This window comes from Perca fluviatilis, chromosome 3, assembly GCF_010015445.1.
Source record: "Perca fluviatilis chromosome 3, GENO_Pfluv_1.0, whole genome shotgun sequence".
Taxonomy (NCBI): Eukaryota; Metazoa; Chordata; class Actinopteri; order Perciformes; family Percidae; genus Perca; species Perca fluviatilis.
Genome location: NC_053114.1, coordinates 21,412,224 through 21,433,479, shown reverse-complemented (window position 1 = coordinate 21,433,479; position 21,256 = coordinate 21,412,224). Strand labels below are relative to the sequence as shown.

Below are 21,256 nucleotides of genomic sequence, written 5' to 3'. Positions count from 1 at the left end.
TATGGCAAAGCTTTTTTATACCCTATCAAAGGCTAGCTACATATAGGCCTACAGTTCTTAAATTATTGTTCAATGATCCATTAGCTATAACTATAGTTATTAAATAGTTTCAACACACTGAACTAAAAGTAAAGACCTGTGTGTGTGTGTGTGTGTGTGTGTGTGTGTGTGTGTGTGTGTGTGTGTGTGTGTGTGTGTGTGTGTGTGTGTGTGTGTGTGTGTGTGTGTATACTGCCACATAGACAAAAAAGACGGTTTGACTCTTTAACATGTTGCTCCCCTATAGAATCAAGCTTGGCTGGAATGTGTCCGTCACACACAAAACATGCAGATTTTAAAGTAAAAATATTTATTTAAATTTGATAACACATCTCTGCAGTAATGGATACAAGTCAATTTACACGTCTGAAGCTGCAAAAAGACATGCTTTTTAACTTGCAGTTCAGTCACGCACGCACACACATACATACACATATATATACACATACATATATATACATATATATACACACACACACACACACACATACATATATATATATATATATATAATGATCATTCCTACTTCAAAAAATCCAACAATGTTAGAAACAGACAATTAGATAATAAGTTTAAAGTGTGCAGCAATAAAGAAAAAAAAAAGTTACATAAAAACAACACAATTTTACAGAAAAGGGTTAAAAGTAAAAACCAAAATAATGGCCAAAAAAGTGCAGGTAGTACTGTAAGTATCTAATTATCTATTAGAAACTAAAATTAGAGACATTCATTCACCTCCAAACTGAGCCTCATCACTAAAATGTATTGATGTCTGAAGTAAGAAATGAACTGTTCATTCACTGTAGCCTCTTACGACACTGAGCATGTGGAAGACTTGTGTGGCTGCTCCAGGATGGATTCACGCCGCAGGTCGTTGGGCAAAGCGCCGTCAGCTCCCCAGACTGTGAGCTCGCCGTAGATCCCCATCTCGATCATCTCTTCCTGCCAGGGGATGGAGATGTTCCCCGAGGCGAACTCATCAAAAAAATCATTGTCCTTGTCTTCAAGCTGCACGCCTTTAGCCGTGGAGAAGGCCCCGACATCGTCAATGTTCTTGGCATAAACTGTCTTTGAGTCCGGCACGAAAGGAGGTCTGAGGATCCCTGAGGAAACACAAGTGTTTAATGGACATTTGGCTAAATGTCTGTGAAGGTTCTTAGTCATCCAGGTCACAGTTATCCAAGGAAGGGTTCAACTCAAAGGCAACTGGACTCGGTTAAAGGTGCTTCGAAGACATTTTGTCTCTTCCGAGAGACTTTGTTTTGATCAGTTTGATTGACAGTAGGAATCCTGGCAATGTCTCAACTGCCCCCACAACTAAATTGTTGCTAAGTCCTGATTGGTGCACAGAAATATGTGACATCACATTTTTTTTCAGCTGGGTTCATCTCCCCCCCCCAAAATAAAACAAATATTGTGAAAAACTCAGAGCTGTTCAAACTATATCAAGAAATGTTGTGTTCATATAGGACCTCACTGCTCATCACTGCTCAAATGTTTTCAGGGCCTTTAACAACTAAATAAAGTTAATAACTACAAAGCTATCTTTTATTAGATAACTATAGAACTTTTCTTTTGCTAAAACCTTTTTGCATCTCTCCTGGATGCACATTGGTTGAATAAAGAGACTCCTACAGTAACTTTTGAAGTGGTTTTGGATTATTTTAGCACATAGTTGTGAATCAAAGAGAGCCAATGGTGGAAGAAGTATTCAAATAATTTACTTTAGTAAAAAGTGCTAATACCACGCTGTAAAAATACTCTTTTTGTGAAAAAGTTCAGCATTTTGGTAAAAGCATGTATTGTCAGCAAAAGTATCAAAAGTTAAAGATCTCATTGTGCAGTTAAATGTTCCCTCAGTGTCAGCGTTTTATATTATATATGTTTTTGGATTACATATCACTGCTGCATTCTTAATGTGCAGGTTGCATTTTAATGCTGTAGATGTTTGAGGTTGTGCAAATTTTAACTCCGTTATATACTGTTGGGTAGTTTAATCTGCAGCAATGCATCATATTTTATAAGATCATCATATGTTTGTAGCATCGCTGTCCTGTGAGAACCACGTATCTTGTCAACCGTAAGTCAACCTTCCATGAGTTTTCAGCTTTGGGACAATGCATTTTCCAGCTGATCCGAGAGGGTGTTTTAATAATTTTCTCAACCCATAAAGGAAAACTTAATCCTTCAGTTAATCAGAAACATTCAACACCTGTAATGCTAGTTCAAGGCATTTTGATGAAGGATGTTTATGATGGATGTTTAAAGAAAAAGGTTAGAAAAAATGATATCCATTTTATTCTATGTATTTCCTGTGTAATTTCCAACAATAAACAGATTCTTTTTTTAAAAAGAAAGAAAGAAAAAAGAAATATTCAACACCAAATCGGCAGATACATGGTTGTCACTGGACAGGAAGGGGATGCAAAAACTTTCATCTGAAAAGTAACTTAAGCTATCAAATAAATAGTAAAAAAGTACAATATTGAGAATATATTAAACTATGTATATAGATGTAGATATATAATATAGAAATATAGCGAATATATAATATAGAAGTATAAAGTCGCATAAAATCGAAATACTAAAGTAAAGTAAAAGTACCTCAAATGTACTGTAGCAGTGCAAAATAATGGAATAATATCAAAAACAAGTTAATCATTTAAGCTGTGAAGACTACAGGAGCAGGTATGTGCATTAGTGCAACTGGATGCAAACCGACAAAACAGTGACTGGTAATGATTGGGAAACTTTAAAGATATGAAAGAGACCTGCATTGAGTTTCCTCCAGTTGATCTCGCTGAAGAAGGCGTGCGCCCTGATCTCGTCACACGATCCGTTTTTGAAGCCGAGCCTCTTGTCGAACTCTTTGAACAGCAAACCCTCACAGATGGACCGGGCGTTCTCGCTGAACTTCTCTGGATATGTTACTGGATCATTCAGAATGCGCTTCTTCAACACCTTATTCTCCACCTCGGAACAACACAAAGTACAGGAGAGAAAGATTTGTACCAGAAAGGAAAGCTTTAAAGAGAATAACCATCAGGCATTTACCTGCACGTCTTATTTATTATTTACCTGCATTTAAATTCAGAGTATTCATGCACATCATCCAAATATTATCTAAAAAATTTAAATCCCCTATAAAGTAAATATTACAACATTAATGCACATACATGCTTAAAGGTACCCTGCCACACGTGTTTCATTACTTTGTGGTAATGTCTAAAGTTCTACCGTGGACTCTGTAACATTTTTTGTGGAAAAAATGCCTTGGTTACATTGTTTCAAGCCATTCTAGCGTGGTATAGAAAGCCTACAGGAAGACTCAGCTCGATTTGTGCCAGTTCTCATTAATATTCAACAAGCTAAGGTGCTTGACTCTGATTGGCTAACAGCTAGCCAATGAGAGTCTGGCTATCAGCATCCTTTACCCAGCGCAACTGGGCAAGCTAATGAACAGGAATGAGCTCAGGTAACACCACGTCAGACTGACCAGCTTTTGTAATTGGCCTGATTTCTCTGCTTATTTCTTTTCAGTGGCTAGAGCTGACAAAGGAGGTAGCAGTTCATTTTCACATTCACCACATAACACAAACACATATGGACCGAACATGTAATGCATGTTTACTACTTTATATGACAAATATGAGTACTTCTTCCACCACTGGTTAAATGAGGGTCTTCATACATGGCCGGGTTACCTCAGTTGGTAGAGCAGGCGCACATATATATAGGTTTACTCCTCGACGCAGCGGTCACAGGTTCAACTCCGACCTGCAGCCCTTTGCTGCATGTCATTCCTAGTCTAGAAATCTAGACGCACCCTAGTGGCAGCAAATGTAATTTGCAGCCAGGGTCAGTCTAGCAACTCTCCACTGGCTTGCGAGCTAGAAAAAACAAATTCTGGTCAGGCCAATCACATTGTGTATAGAGCTGGTGGGCAAGCTTTATTAACATAAGGACGGCAGAGTTGCGGCGGTTCCGCATGAATTCCCTGCTACTTGAAAACAAAGAAGAATAGCGGTCTTTTATATCGGCCTTGGCCGCGACTCTGGAAGACTTGGAGTTAAGCACTGAAGTCATTCTTAAAAAAGTAAGATGTGTTCAGAGTTTTGCCGACCGGATACGGCAAAAGTTTAATCCATCAACTAGCATTGCTCTGGTTGGCTATGACTTCAGAGGGAATTTGAAAGACAACCGTTTATCCCGCCCCTCGGATTGAGCCCTGCCAATGGTGAGTTCCCAGACCCAACATCTTGATGTGGGTCTGGCTTGTCAGGCTGTGTCATTCCCCTTCTCTCTCCCCTTTCATGTCATCATCTGTCCTGTCGAATTAAAGGCCTAAAATGCCCCAAAAAATAATCTTTAAAAAAGAAAAGAAAATGAGGGCTTCATATTTCAGAGCTGAATCTGCAACAGGCCACAAGTGGGCAAAGTTGAGACATCACAGCTTAAAAAGACTGTTACTGTATTATCACACAGTAAAGTAAAAGCTTTACACATCGCCACAGAAAGATGTAAGAGCTAAGAAGACTGTGAGGAAAGAGGCAGAGAGCCAAACGAATTTACAAAACATCTTTCGAGCACACAACCAATAAATAAATAAAAACAGCTCCAAACGTGGATTGGGAATGGGAAAAACAGGTCATACAGTATATTTACCTTCTCTCCTCGTGTCCTGAAGGGTCCCTTGGCGGCCATGAACTCATACAGAGTGACCCCCAGAGTAAAGTAATCTACGGAGCAGTCATACTCTTCTCCTTTCAGCAGCTCTGGAGCCATGAAACCTGAGGTGAGAGAAAAAGAGGTCACAACCTTTTAGTTTCAGTACATTAGAATGAGGCGAGAAGGATCAATTTCCAATTTAACTTCTAAATAGATCTAAAATATGCTTAAAAAAAAAAAACTTAAATAAGTAAACCTGGACAAATACTGTATCTCCTAAAACTAAAATCCTAAGATCAAAGAGTCAAGTTATCAGATTTCACTTCATTAACAATACAGCTGCTACTAAAATCTACGTTAAACCGAGCACAGTACCTGTTACTTGTTTTTTTTTACTTTAGCACAAGTTAGTAGTTGTTGTACTTGCTCTTAGTCCTATGTATTCATTCACAGGTGCAGTGACTTTTTTACAAATTATAAACTATATATGAGAATACTAAACTATAATACATAATACTACTAGTAATACAAGTATAGAAATACTGTCTAAATTCCTCCAAGCAGAACATTATGCAACTGAGAAACCTTTTACAAGCCACCAACCAAACTTTGTACAATATTTTGAGTTTTTTTTAAAATCACATTATATTATTATATTCATTCATTTAACTTTTTATTTTCATTTTATTTTATAAATGTTATCTCCCTCCATTATGGTCTAACTTGTTTCACAGATCTCACAGATCTGTTATTTCAATATATTTTCATTCATTTTGTAAAAAATAAAATAAAATTAAGAAAATAGATTAAACTTGTGGCTGTTTGTGTCATTCAGGTAACACTGGTTGGGTAATGGCAGCTGTACAGTAAAGGTAAATGTCATATAAAATAATTACAGAGAGAGAAAGTAGAGCTGTGAGCTCTGCATGTGTGGCTCGCGTTTCTAGATCCTGCTGTACGAGAAGCTACAACCAAGTTAAACTCAGTTTGGTGTGTATTTATTTCGACTGTACCTGGAGTCCCGGCGTAACCCTTGATTTTGAACTGATCATCAGCCAGCTCCACAGCCAGACCAAGGTCAGAGATACGGACGTTACCTGTGTGAACAAACACACACCTGGGTAATGTCAAGAGCTGTGCACGTCACAGATACCAATGTTGACCTACAGTACTACGTCTCTGACTCGTTAACCTGTAGTGGCATGATAACTGAAAGACGTCCTTGTGTTAGACGTAAGACTCAGTGTGTACTGTGTACTTGTGTGTGTGTGTGTGTGTGTGTGTGTGTGTGTGTGTGTGTGTGTGTGTGTGTGTGTGTGTGTGTGCGTGTGTGTGTGTTTTGGAGAAAGGGACAAATTGTTAAAGTCAAGATGAGGGGCTTTAATTAGGCACAAATTAGTATATATGTTGTAGTTTTTACAAGTGGTTGGGGGTTTAATTGTTTTTAAAGGAATAGTTAGTAGACATTTTGGGGAATGCGCTTATTTGTTTTATTGCAGAGTTACATAGATAGACATTTATTGATCCTTTAGGAAATTCTCCCTGCACAACAATACACAACACCAAATAGCTAGCACTGGTGCACAATAGTAGCACCAGTGGGCTATTAATAATAAGGTGCAACATCATCAGTGACATTTTACTATTATACCAAAGTGCAGTATTATCACACAGAAAGGATCAAGTTATAGTCAGATGAGAAGAAGGATAACACTCTTCTCGTATAACTTTCGGCAAGAAAACGAATAAGCAAATTTCCTAAAATCTCAAACCATTATTTTAATTAAATATACTAGTGGGACGGTACCCCTCACTCACTGTTGAACCAATATGGTGTCTTAAATGGCATAACCAGATATTTTATAAATACTTTAAATAACACAAAACAACTAAATGGTGATTTAAAGGTAATACATCTGATTTCATATACTGCTTTAGTAAAAACTATATTTTTTTCAGGGCTCTGGCTCTCACCTGAGACCATTGTTGACGCATATGCAGGACGCAAAAAACGATAATTACTGTTGCACTAGTCTGGACATCTTACCGTGCCCATGTTGCAATAAAGGTTACCTTAATGTCATGTATATACATTTGCTGTCAGCTTACTAATTGCTTGCACGTTTTGTGTAGATTTGGACTTTTATACGTTTTATTCCACTTTGTTTAAACGGCGAAGTTCACCTCTTTCACCTGTTTGGAGCTGACTGGTGAATGTGACGTGCCTAGTATAGGCCTTGCTGGATACACCGTGACTCTGTTTGTGGATCTACTGATCGCTGTGGATTACTTTTTTTCATGTCATTGGATTACGGCAAAATACTGATCTTTTTTCTTAACGTGTCTTAACGTTTTATGGTGTGATTGCACTTGGTTTCTGCGTTTGGAGAGGCATCTCAACACACTTTAGGTCCAACACTGATTGTTCACTGTTACATTTTAGTTGAATTTAAGTGTCGGGGAATTCCGCCACTGTCTGTCTGTTGTGCTTTCATAAGGGCGAATTGTTAAATTGTTACAATGTAATTTCAAATATACTTTAAAAAATAAACATATGTTTATTTAGCATGTTTGTTTTGTCCATATGTGCTCGTGCTGTGTTCCCAGGTCTCAGCTGCTACAATGAGTTTTTTTTTTTGTTGCCCCCCCTGGCTTGAATGTCAAACTCTGCCTATGAACAGAAGAGACTACATCTTTCTTTTTTGTACATGTCTGACCTTGATTATCCAGCAGCACGTTCTCTGGTTTGAGGTCTCTGTAGATGATCCTCTTCTGGTGGAGGTGCTCCAGGCCCTGGATGATCTGAGCAGCGTAGTAGCAGGCCCTCGGCTCATCCAACCCCGGGTTGTTCTCATCCACATTATAAATGTGATACCTAACACAAGAGAGAGACGGTCATTCTAATATGATTATATATATATATATATATATATATATATATATATATATATTATATATATATATATATATATATATATATATATATATATATATATATATATATATATATATATATATATATACATATATACACACACACACAGTACTGGCCAAAAGTTTGGACACACCTTCTCATTCAATGAGTTTCCTTTATTTTCATGACTATTTACATTGTAGATTCTCACTGAGGCCAGGTCATCTGGCGCAGCACTCCATCACTCTCCTTCTTGGTCAAATAGCCCTTACACAGCCTGGAGGTGTGTTGGGGTCATTGTCCTGTTGAAAAATAAAGATGGTCCAACTAAACACAAACCGGATGGGATGGCATGTCGCTGCAGGATGCTGTGGTAGCCATGCTGGTTCAGTATGCCTTCAATTTTGAATAAATCCCCAACAGTGTCACCAGCAAAGCACCCCCACACCATCACACCTCCTCCTCCATGCTTCACGGTGGGAACCAGGCATGTAGAATCCATCCGTTCACCTTTTCTGCGTCGCACAAAGACAAATGGCGGTTGGAACCAAAGATCTCAAATTTGGACTCATCAGACCAAAGCACAGATTTCCACTGGTCTATTGTCCTTTCCTTGTGTTTCTTGGCCCAAACAAATCTCTTCTGCTTGTTGCCTCTCCTTAGCAGTGGTTTCCTAGCAGCTACTTGACCATGAAGGCCTGATTCGCGCAGTCTCCTCTTAACAGTTGTTCTAGAGATGTGTCTGCTGCTAGAACTCTGTGTGGCATTCATCTGGTCTCTAATCTGGCTGCTGTTAACTTGCGATTTCTGAGGCTGGTGACTCGGATGAACTTATCCTCAGCAGCAGAGGTGACTCTTGGTCTTTCTTTCCTGGGGCGGTCCTCATGTGAGCCAGTTTCGTTGTAGCGCTTGATGGTTTTTGCGACTGCACTTGGGGACACATTCAAAGTTTTCTCAATTTTCCGGACTGACTGACCTTAAAGTAATGATGGCCACTCGTTTCTCTTTACTTAGCTGATTGGTTCTTGCCATAATATGAATTCTAACAGTTAGAACCCCAATAGGGCTGTCGGCTGTGTATCAACCTGACTTCTGCACAACACAACTGATGTAAACTTCAGTTTAATTAATAAGGGAACAAATTCCATTAATTAACCCAGACAAGGCACACCTGTGAAGTGAAAACCATTTCAGGTGACTACCTCATGAAGCTCATTGAGAGAACACCAAGGGTTTGCAGCGCTATCAAAAAAGCAAAGGGTGGCTACTTTGAGGAATCTAAAATATAAGACATGTTTTCAGTTATTTCACACTTTTTTGTTAAGTACATAATTCCATATGTGTTCATTCATAGCTTTGATGCCTTCAGTGAGAATCTACAATGTAAATAGTCATGAAAATAAAGGAAACGCATTGAGTGAGAAGGTGTGTCAAAAATTTTGGCCTGTACTGTATATATATATAACATGACATTAAAACAATCTGTAAAAAAGAGATTATGGAGAAACATTAGGTAACTGGTACTGTGAATCATTGACACCATTTGTTACACTACATTGCATCAAACTAAAGCCAAATAAATATCAGATTTAAATTTCAATGCATAATCCTTTTTAAAGTTGCAGTTGGTAACTGTTTGGTTAACGTTTGCTCCAGCAGGCTCGGCTGGTGGGCGGAGCTTGGTTTTGACTTGACTTTTTTTTCAACATGTTAGCCGGATCACAAACTTTCTCATTTAACAGTACACTAAAATATTTTCTTAAAATGTTTAAGGTGAGAAATAGGCATTGCAGTAACAGAATCTTGATTTATATTTGATCAGCGCTGCCTAGTTTGACTGTTTGATTGCAGTTCACGAGCAGCAATTGATGCTGCGTTCCAGACACAAATTTTAGCCTGTAAGACTTCAAGTCACGACTCATAAATTGGTAGCGTTCCAGGCAAAGTCACGACAAACCCTTCTAGCTAGTATTAGCGTTAGCTTGCGGCTACCTACCGTTGACGTTATCTAGTACTAGCTGATACTAGCGATTTCTAGTCTGCAACATATTTTGGGCTTCATTTAATAAACATAACCTGTATATCGTATGTGTATTGTTTTGATTACAATGTGCGGAATTACTTTACATTGCCTATTTATGTATATTTATGTATATTTCTCGCTGTTAATCACCAGTGTCTGTACAGCATCAACAGGGGTCGACATTGTTGTTTATGTGTGTGTGACGTCAAAACTGTAACTGGGAGTACAACGATCTGGTACGAGTTCATAAGTAGGAAGTTACGGGTTTGATTCATGGATGTATTAAGAGAGGTTTGACTGCCGTTACAGGGCACTTTCACGGGTAGAAGGTTGTGAAAACACGCGTTGCGGGTTGCCTGGAACACAGCATGATACTATATTAGAGGCTTCTCGCCTCTGATTGGTCGGTTTCCTCGGGCGCGGTAGAAACTTGCAAATGCCATTAGGAGCTCCCTTTGGCAGAGCATAAAAGTAGGGACGGAAATATTGAGATGTTGTGGTCAGAATGGCCGTGAGTGAGCGTGAATGAGATGTAACCTCAGGTCTCCTCCGTTCATGATGGTCATGATCAGACACAACTCTGCTTTTGACTGGAAGGCGTACGCCAACGAGACGATGAACCTGCTGTGAACTCGAGCCAGGATCTTCTTCTCCACCATCGCCCCCTAAAGGACAGGAAGGGACAGCAGATATAAACTGTTGTCACGTCTTGTCTGCACAAAATGTATCTGTAGTAGCTACTTAGAGAGAAAAGAAGAAACAAGGTTAAGCAAGTCTAAGTGGTTCAGCTTGCTTCAGCATGTGCAGTTCTACATGGCAGTACGTTTTCCTAGTAACTCTTTTCATTTCCTTGCTATTAAAGAGTCTTAGGACAACATTGTCAGGCTTTAGCCTGTGCATTAAAACAGGTGAGGCAAATGATGTGGTGTAGTTTCAGCGCACTGTCATGAGAAGGTGCCATATGATAGTGGGAAGCTCTGACATCACACACTTGAGTATTTGCTGCACGACAGCATTGCAACATCCAGCCAAAGAAGTAATTTCCCAAAAATATAATTAAATATTGCATTTGAATGCAGCAGTTTAGTCAAGTTTCATCATAATTTATACAAAATATATTTTTTAAAACATGTATATATTAAAAACATGTTGCTATTGTACCTAAATAACCGAGCTATGTAGCATTACTTTGACCATATTGTATTGACGACGTTGAGCACCGTGGTGTAACAATATCAGCGTAAATAAAATACTGTACAGAGAGTTACATTTTAAAAATTTTGTTTAATCTGTCAAGGAATTGTAAACTAATAATAACATGTTATGTGATGTAATGAAAACTGGATAATTTTAGCAAATTCTGAGCTGAATTTATAGCCACCTTTCTGTTTTTTGGGGGATTGAGCAGAAGATAAGGGAATCCGCTCCAGAGCTGCCCCAATTATAAACATGGCAGGATTGTCTCTTCATAAGGAGATCAACATGCTCTAATGCTGAGGGCACTCATCATGTAAGCCAAAGGTGCCTCTCATCATCTGCAAGGCTCCATCTAGTAACTGTTGCTTGGGGTCACTGTACATAAAACGCTGGAGAACAACAAACTAGACCACAACTCGTGTTTTCACGAGTGACAGCCCTGAATATTAGTCTTGTGCAGCTACATCTACAGGATTTCCACTCTTTGTCTGATGAGAAATGACTTGTCTTCTTACCCCATAGCCTTTTCTCTTCTTCAGCCTCTTCTTGTTGAGCTTTTTGCAAGCGTACAATTTCCCCGTGGCCTTCATCTGACAGGCAGACACTTCCCCAAAACCCCCTTTCCCCAATATGCGAAAATCCAAGAACCAATCCTCTCCTATGGGCTGCATCTCCAACCACTTCCACTGCAGAAACCTTTTCAGATACATACCATCCAGGAACAAAGTGTAGGGCACTTCCTTGAGAAAGTCCATCACGCTGTGCATGGTCTCACTGAGAAGATCATCCCCGGCTTCTCGGTGTTTCTCTTTGACCTTTGTGATGCCGTTTTCTGGCAGGAAGGGGCAGAAATACTTGGCACCAGGCTCCATGTACCGGGACAAAATCTTGCTCGCTTTCTTGACTCGATCTTCATCCTCAGCCATGTTGTATTCCTCAATATCTTTCCACAAGCGGCAGGGGCCTTGATAGTCTTTGTTGGATTCTAGGAATTCCTGGAAGAGACGTTTGCCGATGGGCTGCTCCACACAGACGGACTGGAAGCCCAAATCTAAAGTCTCCCGCAGGCCTTCACACACTGTGATGTGAGGCAGCTTCAGGCGGGAGTGGTACTTCTTGTCTCTGCTGGATGCAGAGTTGGCAGCGCCATCAAAGCTCCCGCGGGCCGAGATGTAGGCAGAGTTGGCCACCACTGTTGTCAGGCCACCAATATCCATGGTGACCCAGTCGAAAAAAGTGAGGAGGAGGGCCAGAGAAATGAGTGAGATACAGCAAACAGCTACAGAGAAAAAGGAGTTACAAGGAAACAGAAGTGATGGTGAAAGTTTGGAAATGAGCGCAGAAATGACCAGACAGCTAAAAGAAGTGAAAAGTGGCAGAGAAGCAGATGATATATGACTAATTTCCCGATAGAAATGAGATGAGGATTTCCTCTTCAGAAGCAGAGAATACTGTACATCTGACTGTCTGCGGACAGCCACAGAGTGCTCAGTGTTTCCCTCAATCATTAAAACTGAGAGTCCCTTTCACACACATGCAGATCTACCTGACTCATCACCTTTCCCCAAAGGGATTTATCCACTCTGTAACACTGTAATGCTTTATCCTGTGCTAACCCATGTGCACGTTGTACTGTATAAGAAGAGAAAGGAACAAAGAGTGAAGGCAAATACTAAGGATACAAGATGGAGGAGAAGAAAACCAAGCAAGAGAGAAAGAGGAGGGATGAATGTGGTATGCATATGCTAAGAGAGAGAGAGAGAGTTAAGGAGAGAAATAAGAGAAATTCACAATAGTTAACATCATGCAGAGTGCTGCTTTTGTATTCCTTTGGTGTTCATACTTTGCCTATTTTAAATCTTATCTCTCTCTATAACCATACAACACAAAGAAACACCTATTCTGTCTCAAAACATGCAGTGATTCCTCTGATAATACTCTTTAGTTTTTAGCCGTATACCTGCAAAACTAAAGATATTCCCATCAGCCTCAGCTGTACTTTGTGTGAAGTGTTAAATAGTAAATGTTGGCATAACACACCAAAGTAAGATGGTGAACATGCCAATGTTTAGCAGGCATATTGTCTACCTTGTTCACTATCTTAGTTTAGTATGTTAGCGTGTTAACATTTGCTAATTAGCAGTAAACACAAAACTTCAGCTGAAGCTGATGGGAATGCCATTTGTTTTGCAGGTATTTTGTCATAAACCAAATTAGGGATTGGAATATTGGCCTGATGATGACACCAAATATTTATTTCACCCCCCCCCCCCTCCTCCCCCACACACACACACACACACACACACACCAAAACAATTAATGCTTTGGGGGTCATGAATGTTAGTAGAAAGTTTCATAGCATTCCATTGTTGAGATATTTCAGTCTGGACCACAGTGGTGCACCAAACCACTGACCGACATTGCCATCCCTAGAAATATCAGATTTAGATTTATTGTCCCAGAGGGAGATTTGTTTTCACAGCCAGTATACACAGAAACGTATAGATATATACAGTACACAAATTCTATGTATGCATTCGTCCATCCCAGCTCACAACAATGTCAACGAGGCAGATTGTTCAGGGCTTCGATTGCACAAGGGACCAAACTCATGCTGAAGTGAGCGCTTCTCCATTTTAGAGTCTTGTATATTTGCTGCTTTTATACAATGTAATCACTGTGAATTAAATATATATTTTTGATTTTGACTCTTGGTCGGACAAAACACTTTGTGATTGGAAATTTTATACTTTAATGACTATTGTTGATCTAATCTGTGATGACATTGTTACAGTATACAGTATATTCCCTTTTCCAAAAGTAGTTACTTTAGGAAAAGTTTAGGAAAAGCTCTTTTGCAGGAAGAATCAAACAGACGCAGGCTTTGGTTTATGTTTCAGTGTGCCAATAATTTAAATCTGAGCAAATCATATGCAGTCGGTCACCTTGACAGTTGTCATTAGCTGCCTGGCTGTTCAAGGTGATCCTCAGGTTTCTCCAAGGAGTGAAGGACATTGTGGTTTAAGAAGGAAGTTCACCTGTTTCTACGTTGGCCCACCTCAGTCTCCCTACCAGCATGCCCACCTTATCTCGGCCTTATAAATAGGGAATAAGAGATAACACATACATCACACTGGAGTCACATCCGGGGAGTGAGTTTTAGCTTAAATTACTGTAAAAGAGAATGAGACAGGGACAAACAAGACATTAGCACAAACCTGAAAGTGCCTCAAAATCTTTGGGGAGGGACACGAAGGAGAGAAGAGAAACACATATTACTGTTGGAATCTGAAAGCGAGGGAGGGAAGAAGAGAAGTAAAAGGTAGAGTTGAGTGAAGGAAAGAAAAGGTCGGCTTTGGGTCCTGGTCACCACAGAGCTTCATCATGGCCGCCTTGAAGGAGAAGAGGACTTGTGGGCAACGATGTGAAGACTTTGGCCGTTTTGTCTGGAACTCCGACGATGGGACGTTAATGGGGAGAACACCAGAGAAATGGGGTAGTTATAACGTCATTAACCTCTGTTGTACAACATTAAATAAACATTGAAAATATATAATGGATGGCAAAAACATTATTGATAACAGCACAGTAGCTCTGTATTTAATACAAGACAGGGTGTATCATTTATGAGGCTAAAGTTTGTAGCACTATTATCCTGCTTCACTGCTGGTGAGGGTCGACTTGTCTGTTTAGACATTATTTTGCATTGCTGGTGAGCAGTGCTCCCAAACATTTACTCACCTATGTCACCAGCAATGACTGAGAAATACTTTATTAGTACTTGTTTTTTTTTGCCTCACAACATTTTAAACACAAGGACTTTCAAGTGTCAGTTGTCATTTGTCAAAAATATTTTATTCTGGTTTAATTAGTCATATGTTCGTTACTATCATATATGCACAACAATTACAGTGAAGCAATCTATGGTAATGAGATTCTTAAATCACAGGCTCCCTCCAACAACACTCATACAAATATGTATTTAAAAAAAAGTCACATAAGTAAAATCTAATTAGAATCTAAGACATAAAATAGGGCAGCAGCTAATAGGGTTAAAATATAATATAATAAAAAAATATATAAAGCTGGTTAAATAGTATAGATTTAGATCTTTCCAAATCCAATTTCTAAAACAATACTCAGATGCCCTCATGTACATGTGATGTCTTAAGAGCATGTAAGCATTGTGTTGTAAATGATGCACCACATACAGTACATGCAACTCGGTGTTATGTGTGTGTGTGCGCTGCAGTAAAAGACAAACAGACATCATGTACATGTGCGTACCGTTCTGTGTGACTTTTTCTGTCCTTTAAATATCTCCCCAGCGAGGTGTTTGTTTGCAGCATGTGCACAAAGACAGATAAGTCTGCTGTCGTGATAAGCTTTTCTTTTTTTGCCAGAGCCCCCCCCCCCCCCACTCGTGTTTGATCTTACAATCAGATTAAATTGAGCTCATACCACCTTGACCGCTGTGAAAGTAGACATACACTTTGGTAACCACATTTAAAACCCTCCTCTGTTTCATGAGTGTTTTCACATTTAATCTAGTGTTTACTGTAAATACAGTACAGGAGCGATTTAGTTTTACTGTACATACTGAACAACTAGCAGAAAAAGCTTTAAAATGAGAAACTTTACAACATCAGAGGGGCATTAGGACAAAAAGAGGAGTGGCCGCCATAAACATGTAAACCTGACTGTGTGTTAATGTTAATAATACCCTCTCTCCTTAACAGTGTACATCAGTCTGTATTATGTGGCCTTCTACGTGGTGATGACGGCCCTCTTTTGTCTGGCCATCTGGACTCTCATGTACACCTTGGATCCGTACGCCCCGGACTACCAAGACCGGCTAAAATCTCCGGGTAACACAATAACAACAACAACAACGAGTTAAGACAATGGCAATCTAAATTAAGCCTCTCTTAACCGGTTCTCTGTTTGCTTCTCTGCTAAGGGGTGATGGTGTGGCCTGACACTTACGGGGAGGAAAATGTTGAAATCTTCTACAACACATCTGATAAGGCCAGCGGGAAGAAGATGGCCAACATCCTTAATGAGTTCCTGAAGCGTTAGTATTTACTCATTCGACCCTGTTGGACCTTAAAATTAAACACAAACCAGTGCATCTAAATCTTTCTTTCTGCCTCTCTCCGTCAGCCTACAATGACACCAAGCAGCTTGAATGTAACAACTATAACTGCACAAAGGGAAAGTACTTCATCCAGAACACCTTCTCTGCCCCTCACCACACCAAGTGGTCATGCCCTTTCACGCAAAGCATGCTGGGAGCCTGCTCAGGACTTGAGGACCCAACCTTTGGCTACAACTGCAGCAGGCCTTGTGTCATCATTAAGATGAACAGGGTATGTTTAATTCATAAAAATCCTGCTAAACACTTTTGGATAACTTGGATCTTACAGTACATAACAAATCTAATTAAATAACCCTAGGTTAAGGTTAATGTTCTGTTTTGTCTCTGCAGATCATCAACTTTTTGCCTACTAATCACACTGATCTTCCCGCATATGTCAACTGCACTGTACTGGTGAGCAACAACTGTCTGCATAAACTTATTTTAACAGCATACAATAAGAAGTTTTACAAAATTATTTTCAGGGTTACTCCAGTGATTTAGTATAGCACTTTTATAAAGTTGGAGGGCTTCCTGACAGACAATTCAAGAAAGAATAATCATATTGATTCAGCAGAGGCCGAGATATGCTGACTTTTAGTCCCAGTATTGGGCCAAGCTTCAAAAACACTGGATCCTACATTTCCTATAATGCAATTCTTTTCATTAGACCCTACTTGCCTGGTATACACCTACACCTATGTCTTTAAAACTCAACAACCCCAGTTTGTAACAGATTTTCTGCTACATTTGTAGTCTCCATAGTCTCCTTGTGAGTAGTACTGGTGACACGTGAACTGATCTTCTTGAGTAAAATTTGTAGTGCCCCATTAAATAAGCTGAAAGTGTGTGTGTGTGTGTGTGTGTGTGTGTGTTTTTAGGACGGACAAGAAAATGTGGCCAAAATCGAATATTTCCCTGACATGGGAATTATTGATCCCTCTTACTTCCCTTACTACGGAAAACTGGCACAGGTGAGCGAGAATCAAGATCTGTTTAAGTTGTTGAAACTGTTCTCTATCAAAAGTAAAGCTTGATCACCAACCAGGCACTGGCCCCACACTCTTTGTGTGTCACTTGTGGTTTGTGATAATAAATGAAGTACATTTTCAACTGTTGTAAAGAAGCCTTGTGTCATAAAATATATGGTGCATATCTCTTAAAAAAACATTACCACAAACAGGTAGTCAATAAAGGTCATTTTCACCACGTGTAAAATTCAAGAGAGTTTTGATTCACTACCAGTTTAACTAGCAGATGTTAATTCAGTCACGTTGAAAATCTTTGTGTCACACCAAAATCCTCAAGTTATTAATATTTAATTCGAGACTTAAAACAACAGTTTGACATTTTGAAAAATAAGCTTTGCAGTTTCTTGCAGAGACTTAGATGAAACGATTGATAAGTAGCAGGTGTTTAGCTTAGCTTAGCACAAAGACTGGAAACAGGGGGAAACAGCTAGCCTGGCTCTGTCCAAAGGTCACGGTCAGAATGACAATGTGCAATGACTTCCTGCTTGGCAACCTCGTTGTGATGACAAGACCTGGCACACGATTCAATTCAATTCAATTCAATTTTATTTGTAGTATCAAATCATAACAAGAGTCATCTCGAGACACTTTACAGATAGAGTAGGTCTAGACCACACTCTATAATTTATAAAGTCCCAACAATTCTAGTAATTCCCCCGAGAGCAAGCATGACTCGACTCCCCATAAAACCACAAACTTTAGCTTTTGTACAGAAGAAGATATAATGTGAGAATTAAAGGTGCTGGTAGGTGAATTTTGCTACCTTTGCACAGAGCCAAGCTCGCTGTTTCCCTGTTTGCAGTCTTTATGCTAAGTTAAGCTAACCGACTGCTAGCGGTAGCTTGCGGCATCAATCTTGTCATCTGACTGTCAGCAAGAAAGTAAATAAGCGTATTTCCCAAAATGTCAAACTATTTTTCTAAGTTTTATTAACATGTCCTAAAGAGAAAAAAAAAAATCAAAAACCGGTAACCAACGGTCTGCATTGCCTTCTTCCTCCTTTTCTTCAGCCTACTTATGTCAACCCGTTGGTGGCCGTTCGGTTCAGCCTGGTCGGAGAGAAGAAAGCCAAGATCCAGTGCAGAGTGGTCTCCCACAAGATCAGCTACGAAAATTTCCATGACCCCTACGAGGGAAAAGTCATCTTCTCCCTCAAAGCATTGAAATAAGAAGCAGAAGAGAAGAGATACCCAGTAATCATGCAACACCTAACATGTCAGTATCAGAGATAGAGCAGGTGTTGTGTACAGAATAGTGACTACTATTTAACAACCTTTAAACCACTTGTATTCAGCAGTATAGGCCCCCTTGTAAATGTGTGTTGTTGAATGTTTTGTTTTTTTTTTTTTTTTTTTGAACAAATGAAAGAATAAATGGAAATACCTTTATTGTTTAAATCAACAAATGAAAAAATCAACTTAACTCTATTGGTTATTCAAAAGAAAAAACAAACTATCAAAACTAACACTGACCATGGTGCTTTTATAAACATAATATGTCATGCTTTGCTGAGTGATTCATGACATTCTTTGTATGATTTTTTAGATTTTACCATGACATAAAAAATAAAATCTTTAAATCTATGTATCGACCGTCAAACTGTTGCGTGCCCACAGCATGTCGGCTGCCTCAGCACAACAGAAATAGTTACACAGCATCAACTCAGACCATTCATTCAACCATTCTCCTGCATGTTTAAACAGTAGGCTGAAGAGAGGGAATGGAAGTAGTCACTACACTTTAGTAACTAACTAACGTTACTAAATGAAGCTCTGCCATGTGATTTTCTTTAACCATAAGAAATCTTGCTTGCATGTGAAATTAACTGGTAAGCCACTCTGACATTTTTTTCTACAGATATTTTTTGAACAAATGATTTTCTTAATGTGTCGATCTGACAAATTTCAACTGGAGTTTCGATTGTGTGTTTGCACACCAATTCCTACTAAAGTCTAACTCGCTAACCCGTGCCGGTCAGATGCTTAGAAGAAAGTGGTCATAAAGGACATTTATTAAATGACTCCTAGGTCATCTGTTCTTGGTGAAAGTGGTGCTGTTACAAACATCCCTCTCCTACAACCATCCCCGATCTCCCCTACAGTGCAGTGTAAACTATATGTGATTTCACTGTGGTTGATTTAAGAAAAGCAGATTGTAGTTGCACTGTAGCTTTTTAGATATATGTTTTCCTTATATTATTATTATTATTATGTTTAAGAGATACGTTTGCTCTGGCAGAGATAACAATATAAGTTGCATAAAAAGAAATGAAAGTAAAGTACAAGTAACTTCAATTTGTACAGTACTTTGGTAAATGTACTGTTGAGTTTACATCACCAAAACCAAAACTATCAGTTATAAAGTTGTTGCAAAATCCATATTCCTCAAAACATCTATTCAAGTACAGTCCGTAGAGTAATTGTAACTGGTTACTGTCTGCCAACGCTAATAGGATGATGGTGAAGACGTTTCTCACAAATCTGCTGACTGCAGAGTTTGTGGGTTATCAGCTTACACACAACACACACACACACACACACACACACACACACACACACACACACACACACACGGCAGAAAGATATACGTCTCTCTTTAACATACTTTCATTTAACAAAGGTTGTGTAAAACATTGCTTACGAAAATTTGCTCAAACTTTTTTTATTTAGGCCTGCATGAACAAAACAGGTAGTTTTGAGAGTCCTGTTGTCATTCAGGTCTGATAATGCCTCTGAATGTACACTGGTCTGTCCTACAGTTGTACATTAGGGTTATGTGGAAATATATATATAGATTTTTTTATAGCTTTGGTGTCTCCCCTTAAATCTAAATAACATATGCCATTATTTATTATTTACACGTAGGCTATATTGACTCATTTACTTTTCCAAAATATTAGAGTTTTGGAGACAGGAGAAGAAGGTAAAGGTGAGATTTGTTAGATTACAGGTTTATGGTTGAATGAAGGGAGGTCTAGAAATTCCAGAGAGCTCGGTGACAACCCCGATGCACAGACTTGATCAAGACTGTGACCCTCGATATGAGTTGGCCCACTGACTAACTGGACACAGTTAAAAGGCTTCAATCAAAGTAATAAAATCAGATGTGTGACGAGAGATGGATATCATAATCATCTATCACATAAGAGATACAAGTTCAGAAAAGTTGAATACAATCAGGAAAATAAAAAGCCCAGAATATCAAAAGCGGTGAAATTGGTGAGAAATGTGTCCAATTACTAGAGGTACTAGTTCGTTGGGATTGCGTTTTACTCATAAACAATTGGTCAATTTATTAGACAATACAATTTCATGTTCTCCAGAGAAAGCACTGCATTCTAAGAACATAGTAAATACAGACTAAATCAAGCAAATATATCTGAGTCATCTTATTTTTAATAAATAAATGAATGAATTCAACAATTTAAAAATTTGAACATTTGACAAAAACAGCATCTCTTTGCGCCATGGCCACCAACACAAGTATGTAAACTACACAAAGTTAAGAAAAAATACCACTGTGTGTGGACATACTGCAGAAAAATGTGAAACATAAAATAAAGCATAACATGTACGTGACAGTACACTTACACATTGCACATTATGAAAGATGAAGACATTAACAGCAGGAGAAGCCACCAAGGTCCTCGCTTTTAATGCGGAGCAGTGTTGAGCAGGCACATACATTTGACATTCCACGGTAACTAGTGCAGGTTTTCCTTTTCTGACGAGCATTTTCTGTTCTTGTGAGATGCTCTCTACTATTTTTTTTCATCTCCATTGCTTACCTTTTACTAACGTGTATGAATACAGACTTTGTAAAAGGAATTGTTGTAGTTTTTAGGTAACACTGAAGAGTGTCCTCACAGCTTAATTCACAGTAGTACAATGATTACAATAATCTATGAGTGTCATCTATTAAATACAGCAGATAGAAGGTTTGCACTTCAGTAAGGATTTGAATCGGACATTCGCAATAGCCTAGCCTCGAATAGCCAGACCTATCACCACAGCTCTGTGTCAGTGCTTGAGTATGGTCTGGCTACACCTCTAGGTTGTTTGTATTTCTTTAAACCAATCACAATCGTCTTAGGCGGCCCTAAGCCCCGGATGCAGCAACAGTGCCCTTGTATAATCATAGCGGACATAGCGGAAGGGGCCTGACATCCGGCGATGCACTGTACGTCATTGGGTAAGCCAGACAAGCGATATCCCAAAAGTCAGTAATAGTAATGTGAGATGGTCAAA

General features: G+C 39.1%; 2 protein-coding genes and 1 long non-coding RNA gene across 3 annotated transcripts in view; 1 reads left to right on the top strand and 2 right to left on the bottom strand.

Annotated features, from left to right (window-relative positions):
• Positions 1 to 332: 332 nt before the first annotated feature.
• Positions 333 to 12,370, bottom strand: grk1a (G protein-coupled receptor kinase 1 a). Its single transcript, XM_039796068.1, has 7 exons — positions 11,357 to 12,370; positions 10,182 to 10,309; positions 7,425 to 7,582; positions 5,721 to 5,804; positions 4,705 to 4,829; positions 2,811 to 3,012; positions 333 to 1,142 (listed from the first exon to the last, which is right to left on the bottom strand). The coding sequence occupies exons 1-7, from the start codon at positions 12,347 to 12,349 to the stop codon at positions 850 to 852; spliced, it is 1,983 nt and encodes a 660-aa protein (XP_039652002.1). The 5' UTR covers positions 12,350 to 12,370; the 3' UTR covers positions 333 to 849.
• A 1,855-nt stretch (positions 12,371 to 14,225) lies between these two features.
• Positions 14,226 to 18,273, top strand: LOC120556407 (potassium-transporting ATPase subunit beta-like). Its single transcript, XM_039796002.1, has 7 exons — positions 14,226 to 14,337; positions 15,581 to 15,709; positions 15,802 to 15,915; positions 16,005 to 16,210; positions 16,330 to 16,392; positions 16,860 to 16,952; positions 18,020 to 18,273. Exons 1-7 carry the CDS (start codon positions 14,226 to 14,228, stop codon positions 18,176 to 18,178), a joined length of 876 nt encoding a protein of 291 aa, XP_039651936.1. The 3' UTR covers positions 18,179 to 18,273.
• A 1,997-nt stretch (positions 18,274 to 20,270) lies between these two features.
• The window catches only part of LOC120556583, a 3,357-nt gene continuing 2,371 nt past the window's right edge, over positions 20,271 to 21,256 (bottom strand). Inside the window, exon 2 of the long non-coding RNA XR_005638869.1 lies at positions 20,271 to 21,256. This exon is cut by the window's right edge and continues 597 nt beyond it. This is a non-coding gene — a long non-coding RNA (uncharacterized LOC120556583).

Bases quoted from the DNA above. Each gene is read 5' to 3' on its own strand.
- grk1a (XM_039796068.1), bottom strand. From the start codon at position 12,349: ATGATTGAGGGAAACACTGAGCACTCTGTGGCTGTCCGCAGACAGTCA. The intron at 5,805-7,424 runs GTCAGACATGTA...TTGTTCACACAG, and splicing joins CGTGCTGCTGGATAATCAAG to GTAACGTCCGTATCTCTGAC. The intron at 3,013-4,704 runs GTAAATATACTG...TGTTGTTCCGAG, and splicing joins TCAGGACACGAGGAGAGAAG to GTGGAGAATAAGGTGTTGAA.
- LOC120556407 (XM_039796002.1), top strand. From the start codon at position 14,226: ATGGCCGCCTTGAAGGAGAAGAGGACTTGTGGGCAACGATGTGAAGAC. The intron at 15,710-15,801 runs GTAACACAATAA...TTCTCTGCTAAG, and splicing joins AGACCGGCTAAAATCTCCGG to GGGTGATGGTGTGGCCTGAC. The intron at 16,211-16,329 runs GTATGTTTAATT...TTGTCTCTGCAG, and splicing joins TCATCATTAAGATGAACAGG to ATCATCAACTTTTTGCCTAC.